The 17,301-nt window shown below is 34.5% G+C and overlaps 1 protein-coding gene across 9 annotated transcripts in view; it reads left to right on the top strand.

The window, feature by feature from the left end:
* Positions 1–17,301, top strand: part of WDFY3 (WD repeat and FYVE domain containing 3) — a 234,280-nt gene that overhangs the window by 96,320 nt on the left and 120,659 nt on the right. For 8 of the 9 annotated variants that reach the window (XM_072810775.1, XM_072810774.1, XM_072810770.1 and 5 more), the window contains 7 exons: positions 1,176–1,643; positions 2,654–2,755; positions 5,419–5,612; positions 9,453–9,910; positions 11,330–11,413; positions 15,350–15,527; positions 16,542–16,756. In XM_072810775.1, the coding sequence (XP_072666876.1) occupies positions 1,176–1,643; positions 2,654–2,755; positions 5,419–5,612; positions 9,453–9,910; positions 11,330–11,413; positions 15,350–15,527; positions 16,542–16,756 (1,699 nt within the window). The remainder of the gene's footprint in view (positions 1–1,175; positions 1,644–2,653; positions 2,756–5,418; positions 5,613–9,452; positions 9,911–11,329; positions 11,414–15,349; positions 15,528–16,541; positions 16,757–17,301) is intronic. The other variant, XM_072810772.1, reaches the window with a different exon arrangement.

Below are 17,301 nucleotides of genomic sequence, written 5' to 3'. Positions count from 1 at the left end.
TTAACTATGACTTTGTTAAGTTTGATTTTTGGTTTTAGTGGGTTTTCTTGTTTTTTGTTTTTGTTTTTGTTTGTTTTTGTTTTTTGTTTTTTTTTTTCTGTTGTTAGATATCTTATTAATCTAGTTTTGGATAAGAAATGATGGACTATGCTAATTTCTTGGTACTAGGTTAAATTTTTGTTCACTCTGGCAAATGCCCTATACTCCTAGTAGTTGTGAACCTGGAGACAGTTTTTAGAGGCAAACACTTGTTTTGGGTGCTTCAAATACTTTATGTGTTAATTTCTTTATAATTAATTTTATTAATTTGCCTCACAAGAGCTATGTATGTAGATTTTTTTTTTCTCATTTGGTGGGCAAATGAGAAAATCAGATGTTTGAAAATCAGATGTTGGGACACCTGGGTAGCTCAGCGGTTGAGCATCTGCCTTTGGCTCAGGGCATGATCCCATTTCGGGGATCGAGTCCCATATCAGGCTGCCTGTGAGGAGCCTGCTTCTCCCTCTGCCTATGTCTTTGCCTCTCTCTCTCTCTGTATCTGTCATGAATAAATAAAATCTTAAAAAAAAAAATCAGATGTTGAACATAGCTAGTAGTTAGCCATAAATGGCTTTAAAAAACGTATATGTAAAGAAATCACACTTTTAGCTTGAAAACAAAATGCGTTTTCAAATGAAAATTTATGGAAGTTCTAGTGTGGTAATTATAAAGAGAAACTGGAATGTAGAGAATTTTCAACCCCCTGTTTTTGTTCTTGCATTCTTGATACTCCTTGGCCTTTTACTGCTCAGGTTAAAAGTCTTTTAATGAGACGTAACTGTTCTTATAGTCAAGGTCCATCTTACAAATAATAAAAAGTGAAATCCCTGCACATTTCCAAACTCAGAAAGCTAGACTTACATAATATGATTTATTCTCTGTAAAACAGCCTACTGTTTCAATCAATATATAACAATTCTTGAATTGGATATTCATAATAATGCGTTAAAAGTTTAATCAACATTGTTTTTAATTAAATGACTAAAGTCAGATGGAGAAAAACAGAACTTATTTTGAAAACAAGATATGTTCTTTGTAAATAGTTGATAAATGTTATAATCTGTTTAAATAGACTACTTTGCCATGATTAAAATACCATGTAGCACCTACTTTTGTGTTCTTGTTTTCCATTTTAGGTCACAGTGTGAGAAACATCCAAGCCTTTGCAGTTCTTCAGAATGCATTTTTAAAAGCAAAAACCAACTTCCTTGCCCAAATTATCCTCGATGCCATCACAAATATTTACATGGCCGACAATGCCAATTACTTCATACTCGAGTCACAGCACACACTGTCACAGTTTGCAGAAAAGATTTCTAAACTCCCAGAAGTACAAAGCAAATACTTTGAGATGTTGGAATTCGTCGTTTTTAGCTTAAATTATATCCCTTGTAAAGAACTCATTAGTGTTAGCATCCTCTTAAAATCTAGCTCTTCTTACCACTGTAGCATTATTGCAATGAAGACACTCCTTAAGTTTACACGACATGACTACATATTTAAAGATGTGTTCAGGGAGGTGGGCCTTCTGGAGGTCATGGTAAACCTTTTGCACAAATATGCTGCCCTCTTGAAGGATCCAACTCAGGCACTAAATGAACAAGGTAAAGCATTTTCTATGATTTCACTTTTGTTTGACAAAGGGGTTTGGGCAGGGTGTTTTGTTCATGTTTTGCTTTTTATTTGGCTGTTGATTTGAATGACTTAATGTACATTATGGTAATATTCTTGTGAATATTTCCCACAGTTAACTTGTCCATTCAACCTCTGTTACAGAATTGGGAGAGGACAGGCGCTTAGATATATGTCATTGTAGTGGAAAAGAATTTAAGGCAAAAATTGAGGGAAACCTTTATGGTCCACATGACTCATAAGTGCCACTTTCTGCTTCTAAGAGGGAATTTTAAAAGATCCTGGAAACAATTGGGATGTTTAGGTCCCTCAAAATATTTTAAATTATAGATAGCAAAAAAAAAAAAAAAAAAAAAAACTTTTTTTAGTCAAGTTATGTACATTTACATATATTATCATTTAAAGTACCTTAAATGTGATATTTTTCATCCTTTTAAATCTGATAAAAGAATGGTAGTATCTGGCACTTAGTAACTATTACATATGCTTAATGAATTAATGCAGTTTGAATAGATAGAATATTCATAAATAGTGCCTTAAAATCTTAGCTTTCTCCTGTTAACCTTCACCTTGATTAGGAAAACCTTTGTAAGAAGAATATATTTAACTTTGGCATCTTCCCTTTTTTTATTTTTTAAAGTTCTATTTTAATTTCAGCTAACATATTAGTTTCAGGTGTGTAATATCGTGATTCCCCACTTCAGTACATCACCCAGCGCTGACCTTTCCTTTTTCCTATTTGTTAGACAGCTGTAACTTTCTAGCCACACCGAAATAAAATCTGTAAACACTGATTTTGGCCTTACTTTTGGTAGCTGATGGAAACATACATCTTTTTGAAAGGTTGTATTATATCAGCTGTATTAGTGGTAAAAGTGAATAGTAAGAAATAATAAATTATTAAAACAAAACCTAATCAAGAAAAAAAAAAAGGTAAGCTTATAGCTTTTGTTCTTTGAACCTTTCATCTTTTTTTTTCTAGGGGACTCAAGAAATAATAGTTCAATTGAAGACCAAAAACATCTGGCTTTGTTGGTTATGGAGACCTTGACAGTGCTGCTCCAAGGATCAAACACAAATGCAGGTGACTACACAGGCTACTCACAAATTCTTTGGGAGAGCATTATGTCTGGTTTTGTCTTCTCTAATGACTCTTGCTTCTGAGATGTTCTTGTCACTTACAGAAAAAACTGTTGATTCAGTGATGGTACTGTCATATCTAGAAATACAATACTTTTGACCTTTATAAGTTTATTTACAAAATATATAACATTATTTTATTATTTCATAATATGTTCTTATATTTTATTGCTTTTTGTAGTGTGCCTTGTTTTTGAAGTTGTCTTTTTCTATTTTTAGATTTACATAATATAGACTTCTGGTCGAATGACTTTACTTAAATATTTTCTAAAATATCTGCTTCCTTTGGTGATTTTCTTAATTTTTAGTAATTCAGGTTAGAGTATTACACTTTAAGGAATTATTGAAAAATTATTCTGTATTAAAACTTGCCTCTCCCAGGTAAATTGGATTTATTAAATCTTTATCTTTTGTTTCAACTTCTCTTCAGTCCTTTTCTGTCATTAACAGACAGTCCATTTGTATTTATAAAATATCACCCTTGCTCTTAAAAAAAGGATCACTTGACATTTTAGCTAACATCAGAAACATCTCAGGCAACAATGTCAATATAATTTGAGAAGAGTAAGTAATGGGGAGGTGAATTGAGATGAGTAGCCTGGGCTCACATCATATAGAACCTTTTAGGCCCTGCCAAGGAACATAAATTGTATTTTAAGTGTTACAGGAAGCCACAAATGAATGAAAGAATGAACAAACGAAAAAATGAACTAGTGAACAAATGCATTGCCTGTTTGCCTAAATGCAAAGGAACTCAGTATTCAACATATTTAAAATCTATTGTGTGTCCTAGGCACCATGCTAGATGTTAGAGAAACAGAGATCATTCTTGCCCTGAAGGAATTATAACCTAATGGAAAAGATGTCAACATGTAATTATATATCATTACTTAAATATAGTTTTGGCAAATGCCAAGACAGAATTGAATGAATTTAGTAGGTCGTTTAAATAATAAGTATGGTGAAGTTTAATGGGTATGCTGTTAACATTTTGACTGTGGTATAAAGCATAATCTCCTCATTTCCAGTAACTAAGCTAGGTTTAGTTGACTTCGAAGGATTTATCCTTAGAAGGATAAATTCTTGTACTATCAAGAATTTCTTTGGCAGATTATCTTTTGATGACATGACATGGTATTATTCAAGAGGGACTGGATAGTTCTATTGGACTATTGGAGGAGAGTGGAGAGCTTACTCTGTGTGACTACAAGTCACTTAACACATCTCCCAGAGTGCCATACGTTTTCACAAAGTTCTTTTCTTATTGACTATCTTTCCTTATTAAGAAAGATGTTACTTAAGTGTGTGATCTTGGGCACTTGGACAATGCTTTGCTCATGGTAAGTGTTCAGAAAATATTAGCCATTATGATTATGTAATGGGCACTAACTGGCCACAGTTAGTAAGTACACATGGCTTTCCATGTGCTAAATCTCAGCACAGGACTTACACTCATTTGAGAATCATATAATTCTTAAAGTTTGCAAATAAAAAGTCATTACATAGGACAGTAGCCACTATAGCAAAATGCACTGACATCTTTTCACTCAGGAAATATTTATTGAAATACAGCCTAGAAGGGGATCCCTGGGTGGCTCAGCAGTTTCGCACCTGCCTTTGGCCCGGGGCGCGATCCTGGAGTCCCAGGATCGAGTCCCGCATCGGGCTCCCGGCATGGAGCCTGCTTCTCCTTCTGCCTGTGTCTCTGCCTGTCTCTCTCTCTCTCTCTCTGTCTATCATAAATAAATAAAAATAAATCTTTAAAAATAAAAGAAAGAAAGAAATACAGCCTAGAAGAAAATCCTAAGTTTAATGGGGGACCAAATATACAAACATATAACACTAAACTGTTTGATATAGACTATTGTAATAGTGACATATACAGGGTACTCTAAAAGTCTAAAGCTTTAAAGTTGGTCCATGTAGGCATCAGTCCTGCTCTGTCATTTGTTAGCTGGATGACCTTGGCCATGTTACCAAACTTCTCTGTGTCTCATTTCCTCATCTGTACAGTACAGCATGAAGATTAAATAAGTCAGTCTATGAAAGTCTTTGGAGTGGTACAGGGACTGATGCTTTTTATTATAGAGTTTGTCTTTTTGTTTGTTTGTTTGTGTTCTCTATTTCACCAAAAAGTTTAGTTCCTTATAATTTTTCTCATTTAAGAATATTTATTCCACTCCTTTTTTGCTACTACTTTGGATGCCTATTCAGTTTAACCTCATTTATGGGTTGTTGTTCACCTGAAAGCTTTTTACATAATTTAATTTTCAATATTGTTAAACTAAAAGCCTTTACATAAAAATATTGAATCTCTTAGTACCTACCTGTGAAATTTCTGAATGTTCTAGATTTGTAGAATTTGAACATGGTGGACATATTAGGGCATTAATCTTTCATTAAGGAAATCAAGAGAGAATTTGTTTATGCCTTTGCCGACATCCTACAGTGCAGTTTTGTGTGCTGATTTAAAAGGTGAAATGCCTGGGTGGGTTTTATTTACATTCTTTTCAGTTATCCTTTCTACAAGAAGATAAAATTTTATTCCATCTGAATTGTCTTAGAATGTTTTAAGTTAACCCATGTTGTTCTTTTTTCTCTTTCAAGGAATTTTCCGAGAATTTGGAGGTGCGAGATGTGCACATAATATAGTGAAGTACCCACAGTGCCGGCAGCATGCCCTGATGATTATCCAGCAGTTGGTGCTTTCTCCAAATGGGGAGGATGACATGGGCACTCTCCTGGGCTTAATGCATTCAGCCCCACCAACAGAATTGCAGTTGAAGACTGACATTTTAAGGGTAAATTTAATAAGTGTGTTGTTACTACTCTCGTACCATTAAAATACGTGGTTATTTTTAAATGACTTAAAATTATCATAAGCTATTCTTGTAGTTTTTCTTCAAGTCTAAGATTATGTCAAAATCATAATAGTAAAAGAAAAGCTAGTGTCTTTTCCAGTCTCCAAAGCCCTCAAGGGAGCCGTTTCCTTCCCCTCTGATATCCACCCCTTGCCCCCTTGCCCCATCCTTGGCACAGATATCACAGCAAATATAGCTGCTTTCTAGAATCTCATATTTTGTTTTATTAACTTTTGCTTTTTTCAGTGATTTTCTCATCAGTAAGAAGTTTTTATTCTTTATACTATTGTATATTTCATCCTGTTTTGATTGTGTATAATAATTTTGAATATACATTTTATTTTAAAACATAATCTGACCACAACTTATCTCACAGATGAGAAGGAAGTCTATAGCCTATCAATATTAGGGAATACTTGTATATTTGAAAGTATTGTTCAGGAAAACAAAAAAACAAGTGCCTTCCAGAGATTTTAAGGTGCCAGCTTTTTTAACATACATTTTCCTTCTTTCTTGATTAAAAATACCTTTTTAATTGGATTTGTAAAACATTGTTAGATAAAGCCAACAAGAGGTAATGAGCTGACCTGTAATATTAACTCATTGTTATTCTGTAATGGTAATAACTGACTCTCCGACTGGAGGAGGGCAGGAGAGAGGTCCTCATGTGTTGTATTTACTGATTTCCATGGTGTAAATACTGCCACTATGACCTATTTCAGGCAGCTAATGTGTTTCTGGATGTGGTTTGGAAAGAGATGGATGATAGCACCCTGTTATGTAGTATCTTAAGAGTATAGGTAATAGTAAAATACATAAAATAACTTGGAAGTGATGAGTTTCTGTATTTACTGTTTTTGTTTTTTACATAATTTATTTAGTTGTAGATTTATAGAACTTAATTTTTAATCATGCCGTGTTTTAACAACTGGCACATAAAATTCCAAAAATATAACATCGGATTCAGAATTTCAACCCAAGCATTCTAATTCAAGCCCTTGCATTTAATCTCCAGGCTAGGTGATAAAATGTTTAAAAAGAAGAAAAAAGTTGATATTGAAAGTATAAATACAGTTTATTAAATTTGACAAGATAGGGAAACTGTACTATTAAATCCTATTAAAATGAAAATTATTGGCAGAATAATGGAAGGAATGCATTGGAGTTTAGATTTTTATTTATACAGATTGCATATTTTTTTTAAAAAAATAAGGCATTCTATGTATAATATCTCAATTTCTGAAGCACTATATTTCAAAAGGGTAATTATATTTATTAATATTTGGCCTTTCCCTTCATCATGTACCATTAGTAATATGAGGTATTTTAATAAAATGGCCTTTTCAAATGTAATGATTGGGGACATTACACATGATGTCTTAAGTAACATTAGATACCATGTTGTTCCAGTAGCTGAAACAGAAGGAAAAGAAGCGCATGTGTCAGCAAAAAATTCAGGTTGCTGTTTGGGGCAGTAGTGTTGTAGTTAAGTGCACAAGTAGGTACATCATTGTACATCATATCTTCCCATTGCCATTGTGTAAGTCGTACAATCTTTGGCAAGTTAATTAACCATGTTGAACTGCGTTTAACTATCATGTGGGGGTAATACATAGGATTATGGAGAGATTTAACTAAGCTGATACATAATTTGAAGAAGTACCTTATCCAAAGTAAGGGCCCATACAATGTTAGGTAATTCTATAATGTGTTATTTTTAATAATAAACTAAGTTAAAAGTATGATAGTTCAGAAAATAACTGATAGTTCTGAAAGACTGTTTTACTTGTTTGACCTTCAGGTTTTATTTCATAGGACTTCTAGCTATTCTGGGCAAGAACATGCCTTCAGCCATCAGATTATATTGACTTTGCAAGAGAGAATGCCTATAAGTCCCCTGAAGATACTCCTCTTTCCAAAGCATCAGGATATGGTTGTTTTGTATGAATTCAAATACTTTTAGGTCTTGGCTGCCCTGACTTCTGATCTTTCCTAGAATAAATCAGTTTGTATACATACACAGTCATAAGTGTTCATAGTAGTATAAAAATTATACTAGAATATTTATTTTACTCATTTAATATAATTGCTTTGTAAAAATCACTGAATTCATTGATATCCATCAAAGACAAAGGAAAAGCTTTTCCATCAGCTTTTGGGTATAGCCTTAATCTGCCAAGAAGTATGTGGCAGTGTTTCCTAACACTGATCTTCTGCCTCTAATGTGACATCTTTTAATTGAAGTATAAATTAATATACGGTGTTATTAGTTTCAAATGTATAGTATAATTATTCAGTTATATACATTTCTCAATTTTCATCATGATAAGTGTACTCTTAATCTCTGTCACCTGTCTCACCCATCCCCTCATCCATTCCCCCTTGACAACCACCAGTTTGTTCTATTGGACTCTGTTTGTCTCCTTTTTTTTCTTGTTTTTCTTTTTTTGTTTGTTTTGTTTTTTAAATTCCATGCATAAGTGACAGCATTTGTATTTCTGTAACCTATTTCACTAACATTATGCCCTCTATATCCATCCATGTTGTTGCAATTGAAAAAATCTAGTTCTTTTTTATGACTAAGTAATATTCCATTATATATACACATATTTTATTTATCCATTCGCCTATAGACAGGCACTTGGATTGCTTCCGTATCTTGACTATTGTAATTAATGCTTCAATAAGCAGGGGTGCATGCATCTTTTTGAATTAGAGTTTCTGTTTTCTTTTCATAAATATCCAGGAGTGGAATTATTGGATCATATGGTAGTTCTATTTTTAATTTTTTGAAAAAAAAAATTTTTTTTGAAGATCTCCATACTGTTTTCTACAGTGGCTATACCAATTTGCATGCCTACCAAGAGTGCACAAAGGGTTTCCTTTTTCTTCACATCCTTGCCAACAGTTGTTTTTTGTGTTTTTGATTTTAGCCATTCTGACAGGTGTGAGATGATATTTTATTATTGTTTTGATTGGTATTTCCCTGGATAAGTGATGTGGAGTATTTCACGTGTCTGTTGGCCATCTGTATATCTTCTTTGGAAAACTGCTTATGTCTCCTGCCCATTTTTAAATTGTATTTTTGTATTTTTTTGGGGGGGGTATTGAATATGTAACTTCTTTATGTATTTTGGATGTTAACCTCTTATCTGATAAGTCATTTTCAAATATCTCCTCCCATTCAGTAGGCTGTCTTTTTGCTGTGCAAAAGTTTTTACTTTGGTATAGTTCCCATGGTTTAATTTTACTTTTGTTTCCCTTGCCTCAAGAGACATATCTAGAAAAATATTTATATAGCTCATGTCAAAGAAATTACTGTGTTTTGTTTTTTGTTTTTTTCAGGAGTTTTATGGTTTCATGTCTCAAAATTAGGTCTTTAATCTATTTTGAGTTTATTTTTGTGTATGATGTAAGAAACCAGTCCAGTTAAATCTTTCCAGTGTTAGCTGTCCATTTTTCCCAGCAGCATTTGTGGACATTGTCCATTTTCCCCATTGTATATTCTTGTCTCCTTTGTCATAGATTAATTGACCATATAAGCATGGATTTATTTCTGGGCTGTCTGTTCTGTTCCATTGATCTATATGACTATTTTTGTGTAATGTGTCATTTTTTAATTACTAAAATATCTGATATGCTTCATAGGGCTGCTTAATGGGGAAATTACAGAAACATTCCTTTCAGATACTCATAGAAATGATATTCTCCCTTAACATTCATGTACATTGTTTTAATTTGAATTATAAGGGAAACCCTTTGTTTTCTCATCCCCTGTAGGCCCTCCTGTCAGTCCTTCGAGAAAGCCATCGTTCAAGAACAGTTTTCAGGAAAGTTGGAGGATTTGTGTACATTACGTCCTTGCTTGTTGCTATGGAAAGGTCTTTGAGCTCACCACCCAAGAATGGCTGGGAGAAAGTGAACCAGAATCATGTGTTTGAACTACTCCACACTGTGTTCTGCACATTGACTGCAGCAATGCGCTATGAGCCAGCCAACTCTCATTTCTTCAAAACAGAGATTCAGTATGAGAAGTTGGCAGATGCCGTTCGATTTCTTGGCTGCTTCTCAGACCTAAGAAAAATAAGCCCCATGAATGTCTTCCCCTCAAACACACAGCCGTTTCAAAGACTTTTGGAGGAAGATGTAATCTCGATGGACACAGTGTCACCCACTTTACGGCACTGCAGTAAACTCTTTATTTATCTCTACAAAGTAGCCACAGATTCTTTTGACAGGTATGGCTTTGCTCTGAATTAAAGGGTATTCTGTATGACTTCAGCATTAAAGCTTGAATTATAAGTTAACCTGAAAGAGAATGAAAATGAATCCTTTTATTTACTTACCTGTTACTTATTTGTGAATATTACTGTTGCTCTGATGTTAAGGTTTTCAACATGAATATTTGTGTATTATTTGTAAATCTAGGGTCAGTTAGCTCTCGATACACTTAATGAAAGTTTCTATAAAGTTTACTTTCATGGTGGTATTTACTATTGTTCCCTTTTTCGTCTATTCTCAACATTAGGAATAGACTTATTGATATATATTATCAGTAGGAGAGCATGGTTATGATTATATGTATTTCCAGACAGATGATATATTTTCAGCATTCATAATTATTCTCAACATTTCATAATCCTTGTAAAAGAGTATAGATCCATAAGAGACATTGGTAGTTCAAGAGTCTGTCAGGCTTGTTTATTCATGCCTTCATTAAACAAATACTTAATGAACACCTGCTGTGTGCCATGTTATTGTGCTAGTCTTGAGGTTCAAGCACAAGACTACTTTAGACATGGCCATCCGTTAGCTTAAATACAGACACAGAAACAATTACAATATACTGTGATAAAATCTATGATGAGGGAATTCCAGACTTGGAAGGCAGATCATAGGAGTACCACTTTACCTAAATCATTTATTTTCAGTTCTTCAGGTGTTTTCTCAACTTTGAACATAATGTAAGAGTGTGCATGGTAATAATCTGTCCCAAGCATTATCACTTTAAATAATTGCTGTAGTTTTATTTCATAAAATAACTGAATTGTTTCTATATTACCCCCATATGTAACACAAGTAACTCTACTTGGCTAGAGCTTCTAATAACTTTTATATCCTTTACCGTTAGATAATCTACTTTGAAATACCTACCGAGATGTTTCTTGTTTCTTGATGATATTTCTTAGACCTTACCATTTAGATAAGAGAATACAGTGATGTAAGAAAAATTGTTTTCCCATTTTTAACATCTTGAAAATAAAAATGCACATATACTGTTAGAAGAAACATAGTATGGTGTAATATTCAAGGAATCAGCTGTTTGAAATTTTTATATTTAGATTCAACTTCTTTTCCCTTTTCTACTTATCCTAATTAGTAGACCTCATTTTTAGTTTTCTTTGTCGAAAACAGGGCTTATGGCCCTCTGTTTAACAAACATACTAAGTGTTAACATTAATAAATAAGCATCTGCCTTGAGCATGCTTTTCTGTTCCCCTCAGTGCATGTGTTGTGGTCTTGTTTCTTGTTCCTGCTGAGTATGGAAGATGTTCCTTAGTACACTTTTACTGGTATTTCTTGTGAAACTAACCAGCCGCCAACCTGGTGTTCTCTTCTAACCTCTCAAAACCGCCCTGTCTGTTTTGTGTCTGTAGTCGTGCAGAACAGATCCCTCCTTGCCTGACAAGTGAGTCTTCTCTCCCCTCTCCCTGGGGTACACCAGCTTTGTCCAGGAAAAGGTACTGATCTTATAACAGAAGTCAATCTGTATTTGTGTGGGGTTTTGGGGGTCTGTGCTTAATTATATGTTAATGTGATTGTGCTTTGTATAAAAATTTTTTGGCTATTTGATTTTTTTTTTTTAGGTTTTAGAATTACCAACTTTAAGTATATTTATGAGAATAAAATGTGTTAATGTTATGAGGATATGAGGGACATTTAGAATATTGTCATCTGATTCTATTATTTAGAGTAAAAGAGACATTTTACTTTTAGAGCAGGCTTATGTCTTATTAAAATTAATTTAGAAATGAGGACTTAGTGCCTCTTTTAAGTAGTGTACTTTTTCTTTTTACTTTAAATGTGCCAGGAATCATTCTCCAGTTTTGCTTTTACTCCAAAATGAACATCACAGACTGGCAAGGAACTGTGTGTTTTCTCAATCAGGTTTAACCAGTTGAAATGTGATGTTGTTGTGGAGACTTGTCACCGCCAACCTTTGAAAAAAATGAATAAAAAAACCTACCCTTGCTCTTGGTTTCATTGGTTCTGTGTACACATCTCTTTCTAAGCTGATCTAGTCTACCTTGTATATAAAGCTTATAAATATAAAAAACCAGCAGTTGATCGACACGAGTACAACTCAGATCCATTTAAGATTCTGTTTGCAACCGGTATTTAAAATGATCGTAGTCTGTACAGTTGGGACCAATACCGTTCCTTCTCCTTTTTCTCATAACCAAGTATAAGTCCTTCAGTCTTATGTTAATATATTCTTCTCTTGCAGTTTTCTAAAAATGAATCCTGAGGTTCAGCTGTGGTGTTGATTAATTTTATGTCTGTTCAGATTTTGAAATTTGAATATTAGTGGAGTTGTTGTATTAAAACTATTTGTAGATCCTATATTTCAATATATTCCAGTATTACTATTTCTTAGATATGTGGACTTTATATTTTCCTTTTCCTTTTATTTTAGACTGGGACTTACACCTCATTTTCTGATAGGATATCATGCAATAGTTCAGAAGAGTCTTAAACAAATTTATTTAAATGATAATTTGACAAAGGGAAGTTTTATTCCATATTATAGAGAGTTATTTAAGGGCTTAGATCAAAAACATTTTGCAACACAGCTACATGTAAGGATGCCATATCTCTGACTTAAGGGGAAACTGTCACTGAATCAATAGTCCTGGTTGAATGAATCCTTTCTGTGAGAATTCTAACTAGGCTTTCAGGTTGGTTTTACCCCAAGGAGGGTCCCAATACTGTTCATAATAATAAGGTCAATGTTGACATTTTCCAGTTGCCATTCTGGTCAGATTACATATGTTTTGCTTAGTGACAAGAATCATAAGCTAATAAAACAATGCTTTTATTTTCAAATGCAAATATGGTAACTTTTGGAATTAGAATATCTCTAGAACATCTCAACAAATTACGCCAGCATCTTTTTCTTGTGGCAAAACATGTGTTTTTAGCAAAAGGAGAAACCAACATTGTATTAGTTTTTATGGCTTGTGGAGTATTCAGACACAAGGAAACTTTGAGTTTGTGACACTTGTCTGACATGTAAAATCGGGAGATTTTTCTCTATTTTAAGAATTAGGGAAGAAAACCTGGAAACCTTATATTTCTGGAGACATAAAGGTTCCTTCCTGGGTATATCCATAATTCAGTATTCATTAAATCTGGAATTTGGAAATAATTTTGGAAGGCCTGTGACTAAAATATGCAAGTAGAATTGGTTTTTTTCTCCAAACTGAGTTATTTTTTTATGTGTAATGAAAAACAGTTTTTTTTTTAAATTTTTTATTTATTTATGATAGTCACAGAGAGAGAGAGAGAGGCAGAGACACAGGCAGAGGTAGAAGCAGGCTCCATGCACCGGGAGCCCGATGTGGGATTCGATCCCGGGTCTCCAGGATCGCGCCCTGGGCCAAAGGCAGGCGCCAAACCGCTGCGCCACCCAAGGATCCCTGAAAAACAGTTTTTATGAAATTTCTTAATGGTTGAGAATTTCTATTACATTATAATTATATTTTCTGGATGGGCCAAAATATTTCATAGAATAAAAGAAGCAACATAGGAAGAAGATACCTATTGGTAATAAGTATTTAGAAATCTATCCTAGTAAGTTTAGAAATTAAATATTTCTGAACAAAAACAGCAAAACAAACAAACAAAAAAACCATAAAAAAACCCAGATTTGAAAAAGTGTGTAGGTGGAGGACATACTGACTTTAAATAAACTAGGAGAGCCCACATGCTTTTTTTTTTTAAGTGAAGCTGAATACTTTCCTAGAATCTCTGTTAAAAAGAGAATGGTACTTTAAAAAAAAAAAAAAAAAAAGACAGTGCCAAATCTTTGCTACAAAATCACTGACTTAAAGCATCTGTTTCCCAAGCTGCTCTTGTGCCAGAGAGCTGAAACTGCACTGCTCTCAGTGACAGAGCTCAGCATTAGACAAATTATGCTGAAACCAATTCATTGGAACAAAGAGCTCCCATAGGCTGAAGCCACAAGCATCTGTTTTCTAGTGCCAGGATACAAAATGTGCAAAACTCATGAATTGTAGAAGAATAGTATGAAATGGAAAGTGGAGATCATTGATGAGAAGAAATATGGTATGTTCAGGATATAGCTAGGCTTTCTACCTCATAGAAGCTTATTATGTAAAATACGCCCTCTAAGTTTTTAAAAATCCTGAGGAGTATTTTCAGTGGTAAGTGGGTAAAACAAAAGAATGGGACTGTAGTTCCAAATAAGCTAAAGGAGAACTTCCTTGATGTTTAACATTATTTCTTGTCAGGTAGCCAAGATTCTTAGCCAACCCTTACTGGTTGACCCAGGTATAGAGTGGGCCACTTAGATCTTGTTAGTCCTTGATTATGTTACCCATGGTTTGAGGAAAGGTTACAAACACATAGGAAATTTCAAAAGAAAATCTTATCAAGGAGTGCCTGGGTGTCTCAGTCAGTTAAGCACCCAGCTCTTGATTTCAGCTCAGGTCATGATCTCAGGGTTGTGGGATCAAGCTCCCTCTCTGGCCCATGCTAGAGTTTCTCTTTCTCCCTCTGCCCCTCCATCCCCCACCCTCAAAAAAAAGAACGAAAAATAGAAAATCTTATCAAGGGGGGATTTGATTTAATTTATACCCTCATCACATTTTATCAGAACTTTTGCCTTACCTAAAGTTTTGTTAATCATCATTGTGATTTTACGTGTTTGTTGTATCTTTTGATACAGGTGTCATTTCTTTTCTTCTAGTTTTATTGAAACATAATTGACATACAGTCTTGGATAAGTTAAGTTATACAGCATAATGACTTGCCTTACATAGTTTGTAAAATGATTACCACAATAAGTTTAGTTTAGTTAATATCACCATCTCGAGGCATCTGTGTTGGTTAATTGTCCGACTTGATTTTGGCTCAGGTCATGATCTCAGGGCCATGGGATCAAGCCTATGTACATGCTTAGCACAGTCTGTTTGAGATTCTCTCCCTTTTTGCCCCTCCCCCCTTGTTGCTTGTGCATGTATGTTCTCTCTCTCTCAAAAAAAAAAAATCCATAATCTCATACAGATACAAGAAAAAAAATGTTTTCCTTGTGATGAAAACTTTTAGGATCTACTCTCTTAGCAACTTTCAAATATACCAGAGAGAATGTTAACTTTAGTCATCCTGTGCCCTTCTTTAATGAAACAATTCAGATAACAAATGGTAAAGACATGTCATAGCCTAGAAGAATTCATACTTAAATTGTTTATACATGACTCATTAAGAATTGGTAATATGACTGTATTACGTCCCAACCTTAAAGTGTTTTGTAGCCCAACCATGAATTACAGAAGTTTTTGCTTGTCTGTGGATAAAGGTTATATAAGAGATGAAGTTGAACAGAGAATTTGATTGGACTTTGATGTTAAATTACCCTTCTTTCTTTTTTACAGGCATGCGTATCATTCTGTTTCAACTCCCCCTGTTTACCCTCCTAAAAACATTGTTGACCTGAAACTACATGTGGCAACTACATCTCTCCAGAGTTCTGATGCCGTCATCATCCATCCTGGAGCCATGCTTGCCATGCTGGACCTCCTGGCCTCTGTTGGGTCAGTGACACAGCCAGAAGTAAGCTTGGATATGTTAGCTCCTTTCCACCTTTAATAAGTGAAAGGACGTGAATGTGACTGTATAAGCAAGGCAGTGGCCAAAAATGACAGACGGTTGGGGAACCATTCTATATCATATACTAATGTAGGAAAGGAAAAAATAGGATTTTAAAATTTAATTCTTAACTTTTTTTTTTAAAGATTTTATTTATTTATTTGACAGATAGAGCCAGAGAGCATAAGCAGGGGAAATGGCAAAGGAAGGAGAAGCAGGCTCCCCACAGAGCAGGGAGCCTGATGCAGGACTTGATCCCAGGACCCTGGGATCATGACCTGAGCCAAAAGCAGATGCTTAACCAACTGAGCCACCCAGGTGCCCCGAATCTTAGCTTTCTTAAGCTAGATATGTATGTTTTAGAATACAATTCGTTTATCACAAATGGAACCACAACAGGTGCTAAAATAATTCTCTTCCTCTTTTATAAATCCTGCTTAGTGGTGGAAATTATTAATAAATAGTGCAGAAAGAAAAATGACTGCAGATACCACTTTGAGCCTATTTATCTGTTTTGACTTACAGTAGTCAAGAGTTTGGGTGAATTGGAGCTTTAGTGACAAATTTGTTAAAATGGTATATGGCCTCTAAGACCTAAAGTATTACAAATATAAATGATAGGGTTTTCTTTAAACTGGCTATTTATCTAGCATGTAAAAGACTTGGTGTTCACTATTTCTATAAAAATTAAAATACTATTATATAGTCATTTAATACAAAAGACTTCAAAGACAGTGGAGTCTACCTCCAGCATGGAGGGTAGGTATGCTGGTATGCTTCCAGCAAAATGAGGATAGGAAATGTTTGCCTCACTGAGTTCTGAAGTTGCTGTATCACTCTGAGTGAGCTTCTTAATTCATCTGAAGGTAATCTGAAACATGTAGAGACTTCATATTAAAAAAGGTGTGCTTCATGTGGAGAGGACTGTCACCTTTTTTACTAAGAATGCCCTGGTGGCATGGATTTCTTTAACTTTAGCATGCTCTGGATCTTCAACTTGCTGTGGCAAATATCTTACAATCCCTGGTGCATACAGAAAGAAACCAGCAGGTCATGTGTGAAGCTGGTCTTCATGCACGGCTGCTGCAGCGGTGCAGTGCTGCACTGGCTGACGAGGACCACTCGTTGCACCCACCTCTCCAGCGGATGTTTGAGCGATTAGCCTCTCAGGCTCTGGAGCCCATGGTGCTGAGGTCAGTATGTTCTCTTTTTCACAGTCGAATAAGCCACAATTAGTAATGACAATTCCTGGAGTCTTTATATTCAGGAGTGCCTGCCTTAATAGACATATATTCAAGTATATGTGGACAAAACCAAAATAACCAAAATGGGCAAAATGCTTGGCATGTCAGTCTTAGGTAAGTCTAGTTATTAGAAAACAGAGTATGTTTCTGCCCATTGGTTATTCCTTCTACTGGAATCCAGCAAACTCTCCTTTAAAAATAAAGTCATGTTATTATGTTTATATGACTTGCGTCTACTTTATATTTAAGAACTTTTTATATGTAAGAACTCTTAAGAAATGCTTTTAAATGTTTTTATTTTAAAATACTTAGAGATTTAGAGAAAGTTATAAAGGTAGACCAGAGATGTTCTGGTCCCCTCCACCACTTTCCTCCAGTGGTTACATCTTATGTAACTATAGTACACCATGAAAAGTAAGAAACTGACATTGCTACAATATATCCTTGTGTTCTGTAGTTCTCTGTTATTTACCACATGTGTAGATTTATTTGCC

Source organism: Canis lupus, chromosome 33 (genome assembly GCF_048164855.1).
Source record: "Canis lupus baileyi chromosome 33, mCanLup2.hap1, whole genome shotgun sequence".
NCBI lineage: Eukaryota > Metazoa > Chordata > Mammalia > Carnivora > Canidae > Canis > Canis lupus.
The sequence above is the reverse complement of the archived record's forward strand: the minus strand, read 5'-3'. Positions and strand labels throughout refer to the sequence as shown.